Source organism: Erpetoichthys calabaricus, chromosome 12, assembly GCF_900747795.2.
Source record: "Erpetoichthys calabaricus chromosome 12, fErpCal1.3, whole genome shotgun sequence".
NCBI lineage: Eukaryota > Metazoa > Chordata > Cladistia > Polypteriformes > Polypteridae > Erpetoichthys > Erpetoichthys calabaricus.
In genome coordinates this window covers 104975363-104995496 of record NC_041405.2, presented here as the reverse complement: position 1 = coordinate 104995496, position 20134 = coordinate 104975363, and the positions used below count along the sequence as shown (strand labels likewise).

The following is a 20134-nucleotide window of genomic DNA, read 5'->3' as shown; positions in this document are numbered from 1 at the left end:
GCTTTTACCCTGTGTCCTGCATGTCTGTCTGTTGGGTTTAAGGGGCAACAGCAACCCCTAGTGTCCATCCATCCATTGTCTCCCGCTTATCCGAGGTCGGGTCGCGGGGGCAGCAGCTTGAGCAGAGATGCCCAGACTTCCCTCTCCCCGGCCACTTCTTCTAGCTCTTCCGGGAGAATCCCAAGGAGTTCCCAGGCCAGTCGAGAGACATAGTCCCTCCAGCGTGTCCTGGGTCTTCCCCGGGGCCTCCTCCCGGTTGGACGTGCCCGGAACACCTCACCAGGGAGGCGTCCAGGAGGCATCCTGATCAGATGCCCGAGCCACCTCATCTGACTCCTCTCGATGCGTAGGAGCAGCGGCTCTACTCTGAGCCCCTCCCGGATGACTGAGCTTCTCACCCTATCTTTAAGGGAAAGCCCAGACACCCTGCGGAGGAAACTCATTTCAGTCGCTTGTATTCGCGATCTCGTTCTTTCGGTCACTACCCATAGCTCATGACCATAGGTGAGGGTAGGAACATAGATCGACTGGTAAATTGAGAGCTTCGCCTTGCGGCTCAGCTCCTTTTTCACCACGACAGACCGATGCAACGCCCGCATTACTGCGGATGCCGCACCGATCCGCCTGTCGATCTCACGCTCCATTCTTCCCTCACTCGTGAACAAGACCCCGAGATACTTGAACTCCTCCACTTGGGGCAGGATCTCGCTACCAACCCTGAGAGGGCACTCCACCCTTTTCCGGCTGAGGACCATGGTCTCGGATTTGGAGGTGCTGATTCTCATCCCAGCCGCTTCACACTCGGCTGTGAACCGATCCAGAGAGAGCTGAAGATCACGGCCTGATGAAGCAAACAGGACAACATCATCTGCAAAAAGCAGTGACCCAATCCTGAGCCCACCAAACCGGACCCCCTCAACACCCTGGCTGCGCCTAGAAATTCTGTCCATAAAAGTTATGAACAGAATCGGTGACAAAGGGCAGCCCTGGCGGAGTCCAACTCTCACTGGAAACGGGTTCGACTTACTACCGGCAATGTGGACCAAGCTTTGGCACCGATCGTACAGGGACTGAACAGCCCTTATCAGGGGGGCCGGTACCCCATACTCTCGGAGTACCCCCCACAGGATTCCCCGAGGGACACGGTCGAATGCCTTTTCTAAGTCCACAAAACACATGTAGACTGGTTGGGCAAACTCCCATGCACCCTCCAGGACCCTGCTAAGGGTATAGAGCTGGTCCACTGTTCCGCGACCAGGACGAAAACCACACTGTTCCTCCTGAATCCGAGGCTCGACTATCCGACGGACCCTCCACTCCAGGACCCCTGAATAGACTTTTCCAGGGAGGCTGAGGAGTGTGATCCCTCTGTAGTTGGAACACACCCTCCGATCCCCCTTCTTAAAGAGGGGGACCACCACCCCGGTCTGCCAATCCAGAGGCACTGTCCCTGATGTCCATGCGATGTTGCAGAGGCGTGTCAGCCAAGACAGTCCTACAACATCCAGAGCCTTGAGGAACTCCGGGCGTATCTCATCCAGCCCCGGGGCCCTGCCACCAAGGAGTTTTTTGACCACCTCGGTGACCTCAGTCCCAGAGATGGGGGGGGCCCACCTCTGAGTCCCCAGGCTCTGCTTCCTCATTGGAAGGCATGTTAATGGGATTGAGGAGGTCTTCGAAGTATTCCCCCCACCGACCCACAATGTCCCGAGTCGAGGTCAGCAGCGCACCATCCCCACCATATACAGTGTTGACACTGCACTGCTTCCCCTTCCTGAGACGCCGGATGGTGGACCAGAATCTCCTCGAAGCCGTCTGAAAGTCATTCTCCATGGCCTCCCCAAACTCCTCCCACGCCCGAGTTTTTGCCTCAGCAACCACCAAAGCCGCATTCCGCTTGGCCTGCCGGTACCTATCAGCTGCCTCCGGGGTCCCACAGGACAAAAGGGTCCTGTAGGACTCCTTCTTCAGCTTGACGGCTTCCTTCACCGCCGGTGTCCACCAGCGGGTTCGGGGATTGCCGCCACGACAGGCACCGACCACCTTACGGCCACAGCTCCGGTCAGCTGCCTCAACAATAGAGGCACGGAACATGGCCCATTCGGACTCAATGTCCCCCACCTCCCTCGGGATGTGGTCGAAGTTCTGCCGGAGGTGGGAGTTGAAGCTACTTCTGACAGGGGGCTCTGCCAGACATTCCCAGCAGACCCTCACAACACGTTTGGGTCTACCACGCCTGACCGGCATCCTCCCCCACCATCGAAGCCAACTCACCACCAGGTGGTGATCAGTTGACAGCTCCGCCCCTCTCTTCACCCGAGTGTCCAAGACATGTGGCCGCAAGTCCGACGACACGACCACAAAGTCGATCATCGAACTGAGGCCTAGGGTGTCCTGGTGCCAAGTGCACATATGAACACCCCTATGCTTGAACATGGTGTTCGTTATGGACAATCCGTGACGAGCACAGAAGTCCAATAATAAAACACCGCTCGGGTTCAGATCAGGGGGGCCATTCCTCCCAATCACGCCCTTCCAGGTCTCACTGTCATTGCCCACGTGAGCATTAAAGTCTCCCAGCAGAACGAGGGAGTCCCCAGAAGGTATGCCCTCTAGCACCCCCTCCAGGGACTCCAAAAAGGGAGGGTACTCTGAACTGCTGTTCGGTGCATACGCACAAACAACAGTTAAGACCCGTCCCCCCACCCGAAGGCGAAGGGTAAACCCCAATGTACAGGCTCCAAGTTGGGGGGCAATAAGTATACCCACACCTGCTCGGCGCCTCTCACCGGGGCAACTCCAGAGTGGTACAGAGTCCAGCCCCTCTCAAGGAGATTGGTTCCAGAGTCCAAGCTGTGCGTCGAGGTGAGTCCGACTATATCTAGCCGGAACCTCTCAACTTCGCGCACTAGCTCAGGCTCCTTCCCCTTCAGAGAGGTGACATTCCACGTCCCAAGAGCCAGTTTCTGTAGCCGAGGATCGGACCGCCAAGGTCCCCGCCTTCGGCCACCACCCAACTCACACTGCACCCGACCTCCTTGGCCCCTCCCATAGGTGGTGAGCCCATGGGAAGGGGGACCCACGTTGCCTCTTCGGGCTGTGCCCGGCCAAGCCCCATGGGTGCAGGCCCGGCCACCAGGCGCTCGCCATCGAGCCCCACCTCCAGGCCTGGCTCCAGAGAGGGGCCCCGGTGACCCGCGTCCGGGCAAGGGAAAACGCCGTCCAAAATTGTTTTTCTTCATAGGAGGTTTGTTTAACCGCTCTTTGTCTCATCCCTCACCTAGGACCAGTTTGCCTTGGGTGGCCCTACCAGGGGCATAAAGCCCCGGACAACAGAGCTCCTAGGATCATTGGGACACGCAAACCCCTCCACCACGATAAGGTGACGGTTAAAGGAGGGGACCCCTAGTGTCTACAATGCATATATCTATGTATGTGAGTGTGTTAATCTTAAGGTGAGACAATAGATCAACCCGGTAACAAACCTAATGAGTACATTTATCCCTGAAGAACATAGGTGAAAGGTAAGTAGAGGGAAATATCATGATAATACAACAAGAATGGTGTCTGTGAAAGGACATCACAGGGGAAACCTCTGCTCTCCAAAAGTAATATTGCAGCACATCTCAAGTTTGCAAAAGATCATATAAATATTCCGCAGCAACATCTGGGAAAATACTCTGTACCCTTTGGCAGAAACGTGCAATACTGTTTTGGAGGGAAAAGAAGCATTACACATCAACACCAAAACCAAAGAAATAGAGAGAGAATCATGCATTGGTTCCCAGGGCCTTGATAGTTTGAATTTACATGGGGAACAATGCATTAAAAACTGCAGTCAACAAATTTTAATGGAAAATTTTGGAGAAGTGGTCCATCCTCTAAAGCTTAACAAAGCTCAACAACAGAATGGATGAAACATAAGAAAGTTTATGTTCTGGAATGGCCAAGTCACAATACAGAAGAGTGACTGCAGTCAATCCTAATTTACCCTCTGCATGACCAGATCCATGGCTTTCTTTTTTAGGACATTCTCATGCTGTCAAGGAAAAAATTAATATAGAATGTCTTGTGGAGAATCTCCAACATCTCACAGGCCTTAGCCATCATATGATGTCTACTAGTACATCTTAAAAACTAGTTGATAAGAAGACAGAGGTTGATCGTGCTCATTAGGTTTAAGATTCTATGGACCATTTCAATCTTCAAAGTGGCACCATTCACTGAAGAACACCATTTTGTTCATGCTCTCTATAGGAAAATGTTATCCTTCTCAGAGTTTTCAAGAAGACCCATTAGTTGCACACGTCTCTTGTACATGCTGTCCTCCCAGCCTTCAAGCTTAAATTTAACTGCTTCAGCTTTACTGCACAAGGCACAAGTTTCATTACTCTAAGAAATGCTGTACTAAAGAGAGTGTATTAGTCTTATTAATTATGATTGGCTCCCTTTCTCTTATTCTGACTGGAGCCACCCTGGACGGTAGCCTGAAAGGTTAGTTAAATGTAGTTGTTTTTACTACACTGCTAGTTGGCTATTTTGTCTAAATATGGCAAAATAAGCATGGTATTGTACAAATGCTGCATGCATGATATTCTGTATCATTAAATAGTTTTAAAAAAATAGCTCAGCTGGGTTACAAGTACATTTTGGCTAAAGTGCTATTTACTTTATTACACTACGTCAAACCAAACTAATTTACTGTAAATCTCTGTAATATAAATGAATCAACAAAGCAAAGAAAAAGAAAAATACTTTACCCCACAATATTTTTCCCCATTAAAAATCTGAGGTGGAAGAGGGTTCCCAGTTGCAGGTCTCGCACTCTCTGGTACATTTTCTCTCATCCACTTCCTGTTTTCTTCATTGGCTGCAATGTCACATTCTTCAAATTCAATCTTATTGGCTGCCATGAAACCCAATACATCCTGTTGCTGCTTTTTGATCTATAGTTAAGAACAATATACCATAAAATAACCAAACACAGCACACACAATATACATAAAAATATAAATATTACCTAAATGCTTCAGATAAATGAAAAGCTTGGGGTAATCACAGTATTTCAAGATCACAAGAATGTGGTACACATAATATACATACTATATTGAAAGATATATTTTAATTTTTATTTAATTTTAAAACTGTCCTCTGAATTGGGTTCACAAAGGTTCCTCAGGAAACATACGCAAAAATTAGAAAATCGGTCCACAATGAAGTATTTAGCTTTAAATATCGAAAAGAAAAATGTCAGCTACATACATTTTTGATCAGATTATACAATTTTAGTAGTTCAGAAAGATCAAACAATTAAAGACTGTTCAATGCCCAAATTTTGAACACAAGAACTTAAAGGTACCCTGGGTAGTATTTTCAGACAGGATATTACAATCCTTCTGCCTGTCTGGTAGACAGAACTGGAACAGCATAACTCCAATTTGAATCTCATTCAAATGTGACTTATTAAATCCATTCAATAAAACATTTGTGCCGGACAGGGGTAAAGACTGTCTTAGACTGTTGATGTCTGTCAAGTAAAACTGTATTTGAACCATTTTCAAAACAGGGCTAAAATAACAGCAATGGATCAAAAATCAGCTCTAAAATCTTGATTAATGTAAAGGGTAGTTATTTAAAAAATGTTAACCAGTTTCATTATCAAAAAAGTACTCGGATATATCTCCAAACCATACCCAATGCCCATGTTCTACAAACTAAAGTCACTTGCTGTCTTAGTGAAATTCAGAATTGGATGAATAATAATTGTTTGCAGTTAAACAGCAATAAGTCTGGAGGTTACACTTGTGGGTACTCCTTGTCAGGTAAAAAAAAGTCAAGCATAAAATATATCATTATTGATCATCCCTTAATTCCCGTTTCTTCATTGGTTACAAATCTTGGGGTTAAATTTGATATTACACTTTCATTTCAAGTCACTTTGCACCCTTGTCCATAACTTCATTCTGTCATTTACAGAATATAGCAAGAATTAGGCCTTTTCTATGTATGCATGATGCCAAGAAGTTAGTTTATGCTTTCATAACATCTTGTCTTGACCACTGTAATTCCCTATTTGCTGGTCTCCCTGAAAATAACATTCAGAGGTTACAGTATGTCCAAAACAGTACTGCATGTCTTTTAACAAAATATCATTTTTATTTTGGTTACCTATTTACAGGTTTACAAATATATTGCTGATACTGCCCCCAGACCATCTTTGAGACTTGCTTATTACACATACACCTGTTAGTTTTTTGCACTCTGGGTCCTCTTACCTTCTGGCTGTTCCATGGATGAGAATGTTTACAATTGGCGACCAGGCCTTTGGTTCTACTGGACCTTGCCAATGGAATGAGCTCCCACAGTTTGTTTGAAGCTCTGCGACAGTTACTACTAACTTCACTTCGCCTTGAGTTAGGCAAAATCATGAAAATGTCTGCAAGCTTCACCAAACTCTGAGAACTGAATTGAAGTCAATAGGAAAGAACTGTACTAGTTTTGAGTGGATTATAATGGTGCAATGATTTTTTAATTGTCCATGTGATTTAGGGAAAGGTCTGACAACTATGCTGGACTGATTATTGGGCCCAAATATATGATCTGAGCTGTGCTAGCCATTGTGCCATAGTGCTGCAAACATCAAAAGACACAGAGAATGGATTGTTAATGAATGTTAGTAGCTGAAATTGCATTTTTTAAACTCTTGTGCTTGTGATCCAGTTATGGCCAGGTTGGTATCGATCTTATAGTAGGCATAAAGAGAAACTTTTGCACATGGCTTTTACAGCTCTGCAATGTCACACTGGACTCGCTAAGCATCCTAGGGCAATTGGAAAAAATGTTTGCCTAAGCCGACTGTACAGTGAATTTCCAGGAAAATACTTGGGTGAATAAGGTTACTGGCAAACACAACATATCTGCTACAACATATTTGCTGTGGCCAATTTCACTGATCAATGCTAGTTCCTACTTTTAAGAAGGATTTAAAGATGTATTTGTTTCAATGTGCTTTTAATAATCTATAGTAAGTAGTATTTACTTTTGTTTTATTCTGTTAAAATTTTATTTTTATAGAGTTTTAAACAGTATTATTGTTGTATTTACTGTTTTATTTATCTTGATTTGTAAAGCACCTAGGCATGATTACATTATTGTAGTGTGCTATAGAAATACATTTTATTAGTACTACTACCAATTCTAAGAGAACAGGTATGCCAGTGGCCCAGAATCAATATACCAAAGAAAAATTTCTTTTTAAACAAAAATACTGATTCACGAAGTTCACACATAATATTTTAAAGCATATTGAACTTCAATTAAAGCACCTCAACATGTACAAGAGCATTACACACACAAAAAATGGTTTTAATCAAAATAGTTTTAACAGATGCAGATTAACTGGCATATTAAAACTCTAAATTTTTACAGCTTTCATCTATTCAAAATGAAACAAACATTAATGATCTTCAGAGATACTTTGTCATAACAGACTCACTTTATATTGTGTTGCTGGATAATTCACACACATACAATGTGTTATATGTGGCTTTAATTTTGTACTGGGCCTGGAGAGTGTTTGATTATCTTTATAAAAGATCTCTCTATATGAACCAAGACAAGCAAAGGAGATACACAAATTGCACCTATTATAGCCTTTTCAAAGCGTTACAAACATGACCATCTTTTACATGGAAATGATGCACACATTTGCATGTTTTGACCAATGATTTTGTTCAGATGTTTTTTTAATTCTACCATAACCACCTCCAGTAGAAATCCAGTCTTGGAGTAAGGGAAATGGACTTTGTTGGTGATCTATGCCATATTTACAAAAGATGGTGAAGCTGGCAGTCTGTTTCTTGAGAGGGTAATTTCTGTGTGAAAGTAAACATTTTTTTTTTAATTATATAACCAATAATGTGTACAGGCTTCCAGCTTTAGCTGCATATTTACAGTATAACTACACTGAAAAAGCAGGAGATGTATATTTACAATGGGAATTAAGGAATGTGTCTATTATAAAACTACTTGCTTCCAAAGCGTTTGCAGTTATTTCCCTTAAAAAGAAGATTTTGGGATTAATAATGATCAGCAATATCTCCAGTGGGTACTTAAATTTTTAGGGGTGTTGCCAGAGCCAAATTCTATAGACAATAGGCATTTGTAAAGTTTGGGTCTGGCAAGAACCCTTTAACTACCAATTGCGTAATTGTCTAGTATTTCCTTCCATGAGCATAAACATCTGGAGTTTAGAAAAGTAGCTAAAACACTGTTCTTACTAATTTTCAAACATTTATTTATTTTTTTGGCATTGTCAGTACAGTATTATAAATAGTATTTTTGCCAAAGACATTGAAAATTTAGCACAACTCAAATATAAGGATTTTAATGCAATACAATTACTACAGTTACTCATATATCAAATATACTATATTTTCACATATCTGAGTTAGGAAAAAATGTAACAGCACCTTTGCCATCTGACACATGGTATTAGTGCAGAGAATGTAGTTTTTCCTTACTGACACAAATTTGCTGCATAATGAGCCAAAACATATTTTGCTGCAAAAATACTAGCTATAACACCTTTCTTACAGAATAAAGTAGTAAAATATGTTACAGAAGTAACACTTTTTTCATTTTTGTCACTCACATAGATAAAAAAAATTGTCTCCTTTTGCTCAACTAAACAAACAAAAAGCAAGAAAATATAAGCAAGTATCCCACTCCACACCCAATATGACAGCTGGATACCCGATTTGCCACTGATGGCTGCTTGCACTTAAGCTTTTTTATTTTATCATTTTCTAAGAATCAGGTACCCACAACAATTTCCTTGCTTGACAGTGTCAGGACCATGTAATATTCTTGACAGATTTGTCTGTTGCCCTTTAGTTTGGTGGAGGTATAATTCAGGTTGTGACCCCACTAATGCCATAGGTTTTTTTCTTGAAAAACATCCTTTCTAGGATACCCTCCACAGCTCCATCATTTAGTGTCACCAGCCATAATGTAGAATATGTACAGAAGCAATTAAAATGCAAATGAAATTTTAGATTACGGTATAAAACCTGTTCAGTATAAATTAAGAGTCAGTGCATTCAAATGCTAGAATTAACTTAACTTCCTTGGTATTAACCTCAACCATCTCTTGGGCTTGGAATTCTGTGTAAAAATGATTCAGCCCAAGTGTTTCTCAGGTTAAGGTGTTATGATGTACAGTGTTAAGACCAAATAATGCTTGAAACAGGATTTTATTGTCATCTAGTGAGTATAACATCATGCCAGCTCTTTCTTATATGCCTCCGTGGGTGCAGCATCCCAATCATGTGTGGCAGGAAGCCGATGATGCAAGTGAAAAAGAATGCACCCTCACATACAGGTGTGTCTTGCCCCAATTACTCCACCAACCCTCCCATAGCTGTGTGAGCACGCACACCCACCGGGAGCGAACCGGCCAATTAATTATGTATTTTAAACTGCTGTCTTTTTCTGAGCCGCGGACCTGCTATACCCCAATAATACACAATGATGAATCAACAGAAAGCTGTAACACCAGTTTTAGAACAAACTAAAACTGAACCATTAATTGGCTCAGGCAATAGTGGTGACAATGTGAACTGGTGGTCAGATGTTGATATGGATAGTGAAACTGATGCATATGACACTGTATGATCGATTCGCCATGCTATGTCTGGTGACTTCAGTTGCATAAAGCTGCAGTGGGGTTCAGTATCCATGTGGCTCAAAGGCAAAATGTTTGCAATCGAATGAAAGGACATAAAAAACATTAGCCCCCTAAGCACTGTTTACAATGCAACAATTTTCAATGGTTGTGTCAGTGAAAATGTGCGGATTGGGCACTGACATTCTACCCTCACATGCACAAGCAATACAATAAATATTATTAAAAAATGAGCAAAGAAATATGTTTCTGCTTTCCTAATTTTGACATTGGGCTTTGTGTTGGTGACTGTTTCAAAATATCGAGGAGGTGTACTAAATCTTTATCAGTACATCAGTGGGCAGGGCACTAGACATACCTTTCTTACTGTATTTATGCTAATGTTTTAGCTTTCATGTGTTTCAGTTACACGTAACACTGCTTCTTCTTGTTGAAAAAAAAAATATGTTTTTGGCTTGTTTTTCAGGGGTAAGCATAATGTTAAGGAGGCTATTACATCAAAACTGGAAAATACCTAATCTAAGTCTTAAAAATGTTTAAAGGTATTGACAAAATGTATCCAGTAGAATGTGTTAGGTTAAAGAGAATCATTTACTAGAGGTCACTGCTGGAAATTAAAGGAATCTATATTCACAATGGTGTTCTCCCCGTGTCTGCGTGGGTTTCCTCCGGGTGCTCCGGTTTCCTCCCACAGTCCAAAGACATGCAGGTTAGGTGGATTGGCGATTCTAAATTGGCCCTAGTGTGCGCTGGGTGTGTTTGTGTGTGTCCTGCGGTGGGTTGGCACCCTGCCCAGGATTGTTTCGTGCCCTGTGTTGGCTGGGATTGGCTCCATCAGACCCCCGTGACCCTGTGTTCGGATTCAGCGGGTTGGAAAATGGATGGATGGATGGATGGATATTCACAATGGACATTACGAAGCTCATCTGCTCATAAAGAACTACAAATTCTGGTATAAACAAGTCACACAACTGCAGGAGAGTGATCCTGATAGTAAATAAGTAAATAAATATTTGGATGGCATATTGTGGTGAAACAACTTTATCACTATAAGTAAGCTTGATAGTCTACATGGACTTTCTTCCTGTGTTTATGTTCTTCAGTTAAAGTTAATTATGCAGGAATATGTCAATAAAATGCATGTTTTAAGCAGTCATGTCAACTTTATAAATAAAAGTACATTTAAAATAAGCAGCACTGACAAAAGTGTTAAACAAGATAAAAGTAAATGCCTGCACAACAGCATTGAAAAGGCAAACCAGATTCTCAGATCAATAATCAAAGGGTGGAGTTTCAATAGCATAAGTGAAAGGAACAGCTATGCAACCATTTCAATACTGATTCACTACAGAAAAGTTAAAGAGATGGAAACACTACACTGGCATATTTGATCTCAGAACTGAGAAATGAAGATCAGCATCAAAACAATTAGACTATAATCAGATAAGCAAATATCATCTGTTGAACTATTGCAAGTAGCCACCCATATGAAAGAATAAGTAAGACCAGTAAGAAAATAACAAAAATAGAATCGATAAGATGTGGGAATTCAATGAGTGGAGATTTAAAAGGAGAAGCTAACATGAATATTAAAATACCAAATAATTAAAATCTGTTAACATCTTGTAATAATTATAGAATTATAGAAAAGTTAGAGAACTGTGGAGGAAAACTCTGGTTTGATTTTGTTTGCCTATGCAACAAGGTACAAATCATGGGTTTGGTGAAAAAAAAAAAAAATTACTGCTGAACAAGGTGCTGGGCCAGTAATTCTAGGAGATTGAAAAAGCAATAATCAGATGGAGAAACATAGAAAAACAGCCTACCAGCATTCAGTCAAGTCTGAGTAAGAAATAAAAAATCCAACTGACACGACACAAAACATCATTCAAGATAAAGGTTTTGTTGGCTACAGATTTCATATTGACGAGGACCATCTTAACTGAAACACCACCGAGTGATCTCAGGGAGTATTCAAGCTGATGGAGATTCCTGGGAATCACTCCACCTCTACATCAATCCTGGGATGTGTTATGTAAAGGTTCACTTGTCTTGGGTAACATCCCATAGCTAGGCATACTTCAAATTCAAAAAATGACAGATAAAGTGATTTGCACAATACCAATCACCTGATGTTGATGTCTGGGAGACCCATTAAATTAACAGTTCTTTCATCTTTGATACCTGCTCACTCTTCAATGGTGCAGTGAGCTAAAGATATACTGGCACAATATGGCAGAAGAGTAATGTTTATTTGCACCCGAAACAGTAAAAATTAAAACTTGTTTAAATTCACTGAAAAAACACCCTTCTGTCTGTGTCACACAATTTAATGACTAAAACATCATCTCTCAGCTTTCAGAAGGCTGCTGTACTCTTTCAACAGGGACGTTATAACCAACTATGTTTGCTTCACATTCACTCTGCATGCTTTCATATACAGTAATAAACTAAAGCTGCATGTACTATAAGGAATAGTTTAAAAACAAACAAACATATAAAGAGCTCTTTTTGTATTTTTCACTACATCACATTCTCAACAGACATTCACTTGTGATAGAGATGTAATAATATACAGTGCATCCGGAAAGTATTCATAGCGCATCACTTTTTCCACATCCAAAATGGATTAAATTCATTTTTTTCCTCAGAATTCTGCACACAACACCCCATAATGACAACGTGAAAAAAGTTTACTTGAGATTTTTGCAAATTTATTAAAAATAAAAAAATTGAGAAAGCACATGTACATAAGTATTCACAGCCTTTGCCGTGAAGCTCGAAATTGAGCTCAGGTGCATCCTGTTTCCCCTGATCATCCTTGAGATGTTTCTGCAGCTTATTTGGAGTCCACCTGTGGTAAATTCAGTTGACTGGACATGATTTGGAAAGGCACACACCTGTATATAAGGTCCCACAGTTGACAGTTCATGTCAGAGCACAAACCAAGCATGAAGTCAAAGGAATTGTCTGTAGACCTCCGAGACAGGATTGTCTTGAGGCACATATCTGGGGAAGGTTACAGAAAAAGTTCTGCTGCTTTGAAGGTCCCAATGAGCACAGTGGCCTCCATCATCCGTAAGTGGAAGAAGTTCGAAACCACAAGGACTCTTCCTAGAGCTGGCCGGCCATCTAAACTGAGCGATCAGGGGAGAAGGGCCTTAGTCAGGGAGGTGACCAAGAACCCGATGGACACTCTGTCAGAGCTCCAGAGGTCCTCTGTGGAGAGAGGAGAACCTTCCAGAAGGACAACCATCTCTGCAGCAATCCACCAATCAGGCCTGTATGGTAGAGTGGCCAGACGGAAGCCATTCCTTAGTAAAAGGCAATGGCAGCCCGCCTGGAGTTTGCCAAAAGGCACCTGAAGGACTCTCAGACCATGAGAAAGAAAATTCTCTGGTGTGATGAGACAAAGATTGAACTCTTTGGTGTGAATGCCAGGCGTCACGTTTGGAGGAAACCTGGCACCATCCCTACAGTGAAGCATGGTGGTGGCAGCATCATGCTGTGGGGAATTTTTTTCAGCGGCAGGAACTGGGAGACTAGTCAGGATAAAGGGAAAGATGACTGCAGCAATGTACAGAGACATCTTGGATGAAAACCTGCTCCAGAGCGCTCTTGACCTCAGATTGGGGCGACGGTTCATCTTTCAGCAGGACAACAACCCTAAGCACACAGCCAAGATATCAAAGGAGTGGCTTCAGGACAACTCTGTGAATGTCCTTGAGTGGCCCAGCCAGAGCCCAGACTTGAATCCGATTGAACATCTCTGGAGAGATCTTAAAATGGCTGTGCACCGACGCTTCCCGTCCAACCTAATGGAGCTTGAGAGGTGCTGCAAAGAGGAATGGGCGAAACTGGCCAAGGATAGGTGTGCCAAGCTTGTGGCATCATATTCAACAAGACTTGAGGCTGTAATTGCTGCCAAAGGTGCATCGACAAAGTATTGAGCAAAGGCTGTGAATACTTATGTACATGTGATTTCTCAGTTTTTTTATTTGTAATAAATTTGCAAAAGCCTCAAGTAAACTTTTTTCACGTCATCATTATGAGGTGTTTTGTGCAGAATTCTGAGGAAAAAAATGAAATTAATCCATTTTGGAATAAGGCTGTAACATAACAAAATGTGGAAAAAGTGATGCGCTGTGAATACTTTCTGGATGCACTGTAAGAATACTGCGTTGTTCTTATTAGGAAAGGGCATATGTACAGCTTAATAGCTGGTTCATAAGTTCAGCGGTTTCTCAATTTTTGGATTACTGTTATGTTTGCATTTAGTTTACGAAGAGAAGAGAATACTTGAACATATACCTTACAGAAATCAACAGGCAAATAAAATCTGATTAAATTTTCAGTTTCCTTGGAAAAAAACCCCAATGTAATTCAAGTGAAAATAAACTTCTAATAAAAAACACACACACACACACACACATAAGTACAAACGTCACTGTCTCCATAATTAGTTAGAGTTAGAAATGACAAGCAGTCCGATGCTGTGTTTATATTATTGCTCTTCATTTTTCAGTGATAGTAAAGACAACAGTTCACCATCCCTAGTATACAGTACATTTGAAATGGAAAAATTCACAAAGAGGAGTTGCCAAGTAAAATTTTGTAGGAGATTAACATTAATGCACCAATTTTCCCGTTTCATCTAGCTGTATTGAACATAGGAGTGTGCGTTATTGGGGAAAAAAATTATATCTCGATATTTTCTGGGACTTCGATGATAATGATAATTAGACAATATTTTGCATCCTTCAAAAATGTGTTTGTAAAAGTCTTATTGATCTAGCATGGTCTTGATAACAAGATATTTATTGTAGCTTATTTATTTACTCAAAACTGAAGTAAAATAACAAACAATACAATCACCAGTCAAAAGTATTACTGACATCAAACAGTGCAAGTATGAATAAACAATTTTAAGGTGGCCTGCAGGATTTACACAAAAAAATTGCACTAAGACTAACACAACTATTAAAATGAGGGCATTTTAAACAGACACTTAACCCTAATGTAAACAAGATATATATCCAAAGGGTATAAAATACTAATCATAACTGAAACACAGGGCATGAACATTACAATCTGCATAAACATAAGCTGCTCTGCTATAAGGTGAATTGTGCAGCATACAAGCAAGAAGAAAAATCTAAAATACTGTACTATAGTGTAAAAATCCAAAGGTCTGTCAAATACTGCACAGGAAAAAAACTACAGCATTTGTAAACAAGTAAACAAAATACTAACTTCAAGTTCTGTCCAATATTGCACAAAAATATCAGAAAACATAAAACAATTGTAAAATTCTACTGAGGAAAGTTCAAGTTGTGCGACAGAAACAGCAGTGTCTCCACAGCATCTGCCTTCGGAGCAGTATGGGTACATTTTACAATATTTCCTCCAGTGGCTGAAAGCCATCTCAGGAGGGCTACCTGGCAGGGAGAAAATTCTTTGTTAGTTGTGGTAATTATAACTCAAAGACACATGATATTCTATATGGTGTTCCACAAGGCTCTATCCTGGGTCCACTGCTCTTCTCAATCTACATGCTTCCATTAGGTCAGATTATCTCAGGGCACAACGTGAGCTACCACAGCTATGCTGATGACACATAGCTGTATTTATCAATAGCACCTGATGACCCCAAATCTTTTGATTCGCTAACACAATGTCTAACTTGTATCTCAGAATGGATGAATAGTAACTTTCTCAAATTAAATAAAGAAAAAACCGAAATCTTAGTGATTGGCAATAATGGATACAATAAGGCTATTAGAAATAAACTGGATGCATTAGGATTAAAAGTCAAATCGGAGGTAAAAAGCTTAGGGGTAACCGTTGATTGTAATCTGAATTTTAAATCGCATATTAATCAGATCACTAGGACAGCATTTTTTCACCTAAGAAACATAGCAAAAGTTAGACCTCTTATATCATCGAAAGATGCAGAGAAATTAGTTCATGCGTTTGTTTTCAGTTGGCTAGATTACTGTAATGCACTCCTCTCAGGACTACCCAAAAAAGACATCAATCGTTTGCAACTAGTACAGAATGCAGCTGCTAGAATCCTTACCAGGAAAAGAAAATCCGAACACATTTCTCCAGTTTTGATGTCACTACACTGGTTACCTGTGTCATTCAGAATTGACTTTAAAATTCTGCTTATGGTTTATAAAGCTTTAAATAATCTCGCCCCGGCTTATATATCGGAATGTCTGACACCTTATATTCTAAATCGTAACCTCAGATCCTCAACTGAGTGTCTCCTTAGAATTCCAAGAGCAAAACTTAAAAGAAGTGGTGAGGCGGCCTTCTGCTGTTATGCACCTAAAATCTGGAATAGCCTGCCAGTAGGAATTCACCAGGCTAATACAGTGGAGCACTTTAAAAAACTGCTGAAAACACATTATTTTAACATGGCCTTCTCATAACTTCACTGTAATTTAATCCTGATACTCTGTATATCTAATTCATTATAATAACTATTAATTCAAAATCTGTACTAACCCCTACTCTCTCTTCTGTTTCCTTTTCCGGTGTCCTGTTGGTGGTGGCGTGCGCCACCACCATCTACCCAAAGCACCATGATGTTCCAACAATGATGGATGGATTAAAAGCCAGAAGTCTGTATGACCATCGGCATCAAGTGACTCCGTGAAAAGCCCGAACTACAAAGAGGACTATTTCATTTATGTTAGGTAGAATGCCCAAAGGGGACTGGGCGGTCGCGTGGCCTGGAACCCCTACAGATTTTATTTTTTTCTCCAGCCTTCTGGAGTTTTTTTTGTTTTTTTCTGTCCACCCTGGCCATCGGACCTTACTCCTTTCTATGTTAATTAATGTTGTCTTATTTCAATTTCTTATTTTGTCTTTTATTTTTCTTCTCTTCATTATGTAAAGCACTTTGAGCTACTTTTTGTATGAAAATGTGCTATATAAATAAATGTTGTTGTTACTTCAGGCAGGGGTGCACTGGTACTTTTTTTCCCCAAGTTTCCCAAATTTGGGGAAATGTACTTCTTATGTTTTCCACCACTCAAGTGGATTTACATCACTTTCCATCTTAGGTATCATCAAGTAGCTCTTGATCTCTTTTCCAATGGCAGTGTGCAGAGATTTGCCTTCTTTGAGTCCTGTTTTTATTTTTTTTTCGAAACAGCTGTTTCGGTTTCGTTGCCTCCCCTGTGTTATCACCAGCTCCAGCTTCTGCAACTGTATAGGTGGGATGGAGCAGTGTTTTTAGCCAGCGGTTGGTAGCGCTATAGCGCGAACTATTGCAGTGTTAGTTTTCTCTGTCGTTCAAGGTTTTCTCAGTGTTATTCAATGTTTTTACATTTAGTTTACTATTACGCTGTGCATTCTATGGTATCATATGTATGACCACGTGATATGGAAATTACGTCTGAAACGGAAATTACGTATGATCACACGATATGGAAATTACCTATGACCACAGAACATATTATAATACAGGAACTAATCACTTCATTTGTGGACGCCATTTTTCTATCGTGTTTACGAATTGTTATTATTTGTGTGTGCTCCGCGTCACCCTCTCCCACCCCTCCCGTCTGGACTAAAGTGCTGAGCCGTCCGCCACCAGGCGCGTTCTGACAGAGAAGTTTTATTTATTCGTCCACGTGACTGTCCCTGAAACTGCCACATTGTAACTTTTTTGTAGTTGGCAGTACTTGATAGTAGAAGAGATGAGGAAAACAGCTTTGCGTCTTTCTACTTTTTAACTGCGCCAAGCTGTAAACAATGTGAAGACGAGACCGCCTTCAGCTGTGAGGGGTCGTGAGAACAAAGTGGACGCTGGGAGGCGCGGAATATCAGGCTGCTCCGCCGAGTCGAGAGCTTCGCAGTTTTGGGCAGCGTCCTCTCTTCTCGCACTGTTTGTGACACTTCAAGTCCCCCGTTGGCTCCTGGGAGAGTGGAAATCTTTGCGAATGAGTATAATTGGTGCCATCGAAGCAGGACTCTGTTTGTAAATTGCCCTGCACAACTACTTACTGTCCCTTAAGGTAAGTTCGGGTCACTAAAACCCCACAACATTCAAGGTTGCTTTTGTGATTAATTATTTTAACAAGTAAATCACAGGCATGTAGTGCAAGGTTGTCAGGCAAAAATTTGGACGATCACATATAAAATGTAATTTCTATACCACAGCGGTCGTGTAGCGCCTTTCACAAGGGATCTACGACTTACCTGTTGTGTTATAGCGCCTTTAAAATGTAGTTTAAAAACCACTCCAGTAGTGCTCAATGTATCTTTACTTCTTAAATGTTAATGTTTTACTGTTTAATAACTTATACACTACATTTTATTTTTTTCCCCTTGCACTCAGTGAGCGAAGCCACTGGGTAATCAACCATTATATACATATACAGTGCATCCGGAAAGTATTCACAGCGCATCACTTTTACCACATTTTGTTATGTTACAGCCTTATTCCAAAATGGATTAAATTCATTTTTTTCCTCAGAATCCTGCACACAACACCCCATAATGACAACGTGAAAAAAGTTTACTTGAGGTTTTTGCAAATTTATTAAATATAAAAAAAATTGAGAAATCACATGTACATAAGTATTCACAGCCTTTGCTCAATACTTTGTCAATGCACCTTTGGCAGCAATTACAGCCTCAAGTCTTTTTGAATATGATGCCACAAGCTTGGCACACCTATCCTTGGCCAGTTTCGCCCATTCCTCTTTGCAGCACCTCTCAAGCTCCATCAGGTTGGATGGGAAGCGTCGGTGCACAGCCATTTTAAGATCTCTCCAGAGATGTTCAATCGGATTCAAGTCTGGGCTCTGGCTGGGCCACTCAAGGACATTCACAGAGTTGTCCTGAAGCCACTCCTTTGATATCTTGGCTGTGTGCTTAGGGTCGTTGTCCTGCTGAAAGATGAACCGTCGCCCCAATCTGAGGTCAAGAGTGCTCTGGAGCAGGTTTTCATCCAGGATGTCTCTGTACATTGCTGCAGTCATCTTTCCCTTTATCCTGACTAGTCTCCCAGTTCCTGCCGCTGAAAAACATCCCCACAGCATGATGCTTCAACCACCATGCTTCACTGTAGGGATGGTGCCAGGTTTCCTCCAAACGTGACGCCTGGCATTCACGCCAAAGAGTTCAATCTTTGTCTCATCACACCAGAGAATTTTCTTTCTCATGGTCTGAGAGTCCTTCAGGTGCCTTTTGGCAAACTCCATGCGGGCTGCCATGTGCCTTTTATTAAGGAGTGGCTTCCGTCTGGCCACCCTACCATACAGGCCCGATTGGTGGATTGCTGCAGAGATGGTTGTCCTTCTGGAAGGTTTTCCTCTCTCCACAGAGGACCTCTGACAGAGTGTCCATCGGGTTCTTGATCACCTCCCTGACTAAGGCCCTTCTCCACCGATCGCTCAGTTTAGATGGCCGGCCAGCTCTAGGAAGAGTTCTGGTGATTTCGAACTTCTTCCAGTTACGGATGATGGAAGCAACTGTGCTCATTGGGACCTTCAAAGCAGCAGACATTTTTCTGTAACCTTCCCCAGATTTGTGCCTCGAGACAATCCTGTCTCGGAGGTCTACAGACAATTCCTTTGACTTCATGCTTGGTTTGTGCTCTGACATGAACTGTCAACTGTGGGACCTTATACTGTATAGACAGGTGTGTGCCTTTCCAAATCATGTCCAACCAACTGAATTTAGCACAGGTGGACTCCAATTAAGCTGCAGAAACATCTCAAGGATGATCAGGGGAAACAGGATGTACCTGAGCTCAATTCTGAGTTTCATGGCAAAGGCTGTGAATACTTATGTACATGTGGTGTCTCAATTTTTTTATTTTTAATAAAATTGCAAAAATCTCAAGTAAACTTTTTTCATGTTGTCATTATGGGGTGTTGTGTGTAGAATTCTGAGGAAAAAAATGAATTTAATCCATTTTGGAATAAGGTTGTAACATAACAAAATGTGGAAAAAGTGATGTGCTGCGAATACTTTCCGGATGCACTGTATATACACACATACACACACACATATATACAGAGAGAGAGAGAAAGAAATGTGTATAATGATAAATATTCCTAAATCCTTTCCACTCGCAGCCTGCTTGTAAATCATAAATGATATTAAAATCATGTACAAGTGAATGAGCATGTTGTCTCCACCCAGTGAACGCCCTCCAATACCTTATATGGTATCATATATGATGCCATATAAACATCAGGAAATGACCCATGATTAATTCTGTTGAAATGGCAAGTGAATGCCAAGTGAGGAGTAAGGAGAAAACATTCTCTCCAAATGAGACAGAGGTTGAGACAAACAAGTACAGTACTTTATTTGTATCTGGCTGTGACAGTGATAGCCAATAAAACACTAGATGAAAACTGGGCAATCAGCAAGATTCTACTAAGAGTAGGCAGAGATACTCCCTAACTGTCTGCAGATTTT

At 41.4% G+C, this 20134-nt stretch overlaps 1 protein-coding gene across 1 annotated transcript in view; it reads right to left on the bottom strand.

Moving 5' to 3' along the window:
- Positions 1–20134, bottom strand: part of sh3bgrl (SH3 domain binding glutamate-rich protein like) — a 45904-nt gene that overhangs the window by 8925 nt on the left and 16845 nt on the right. The window contains exon 2 of the mRNA XM_028815949.2: positions 4761–4946. Coding sequence (XP_028671782.1) covers positions 4761–4946 — 186 coding nt within the window. The remainder of the gene's footprint in view (positions 1–4760; positions 4947–20134) is intronic.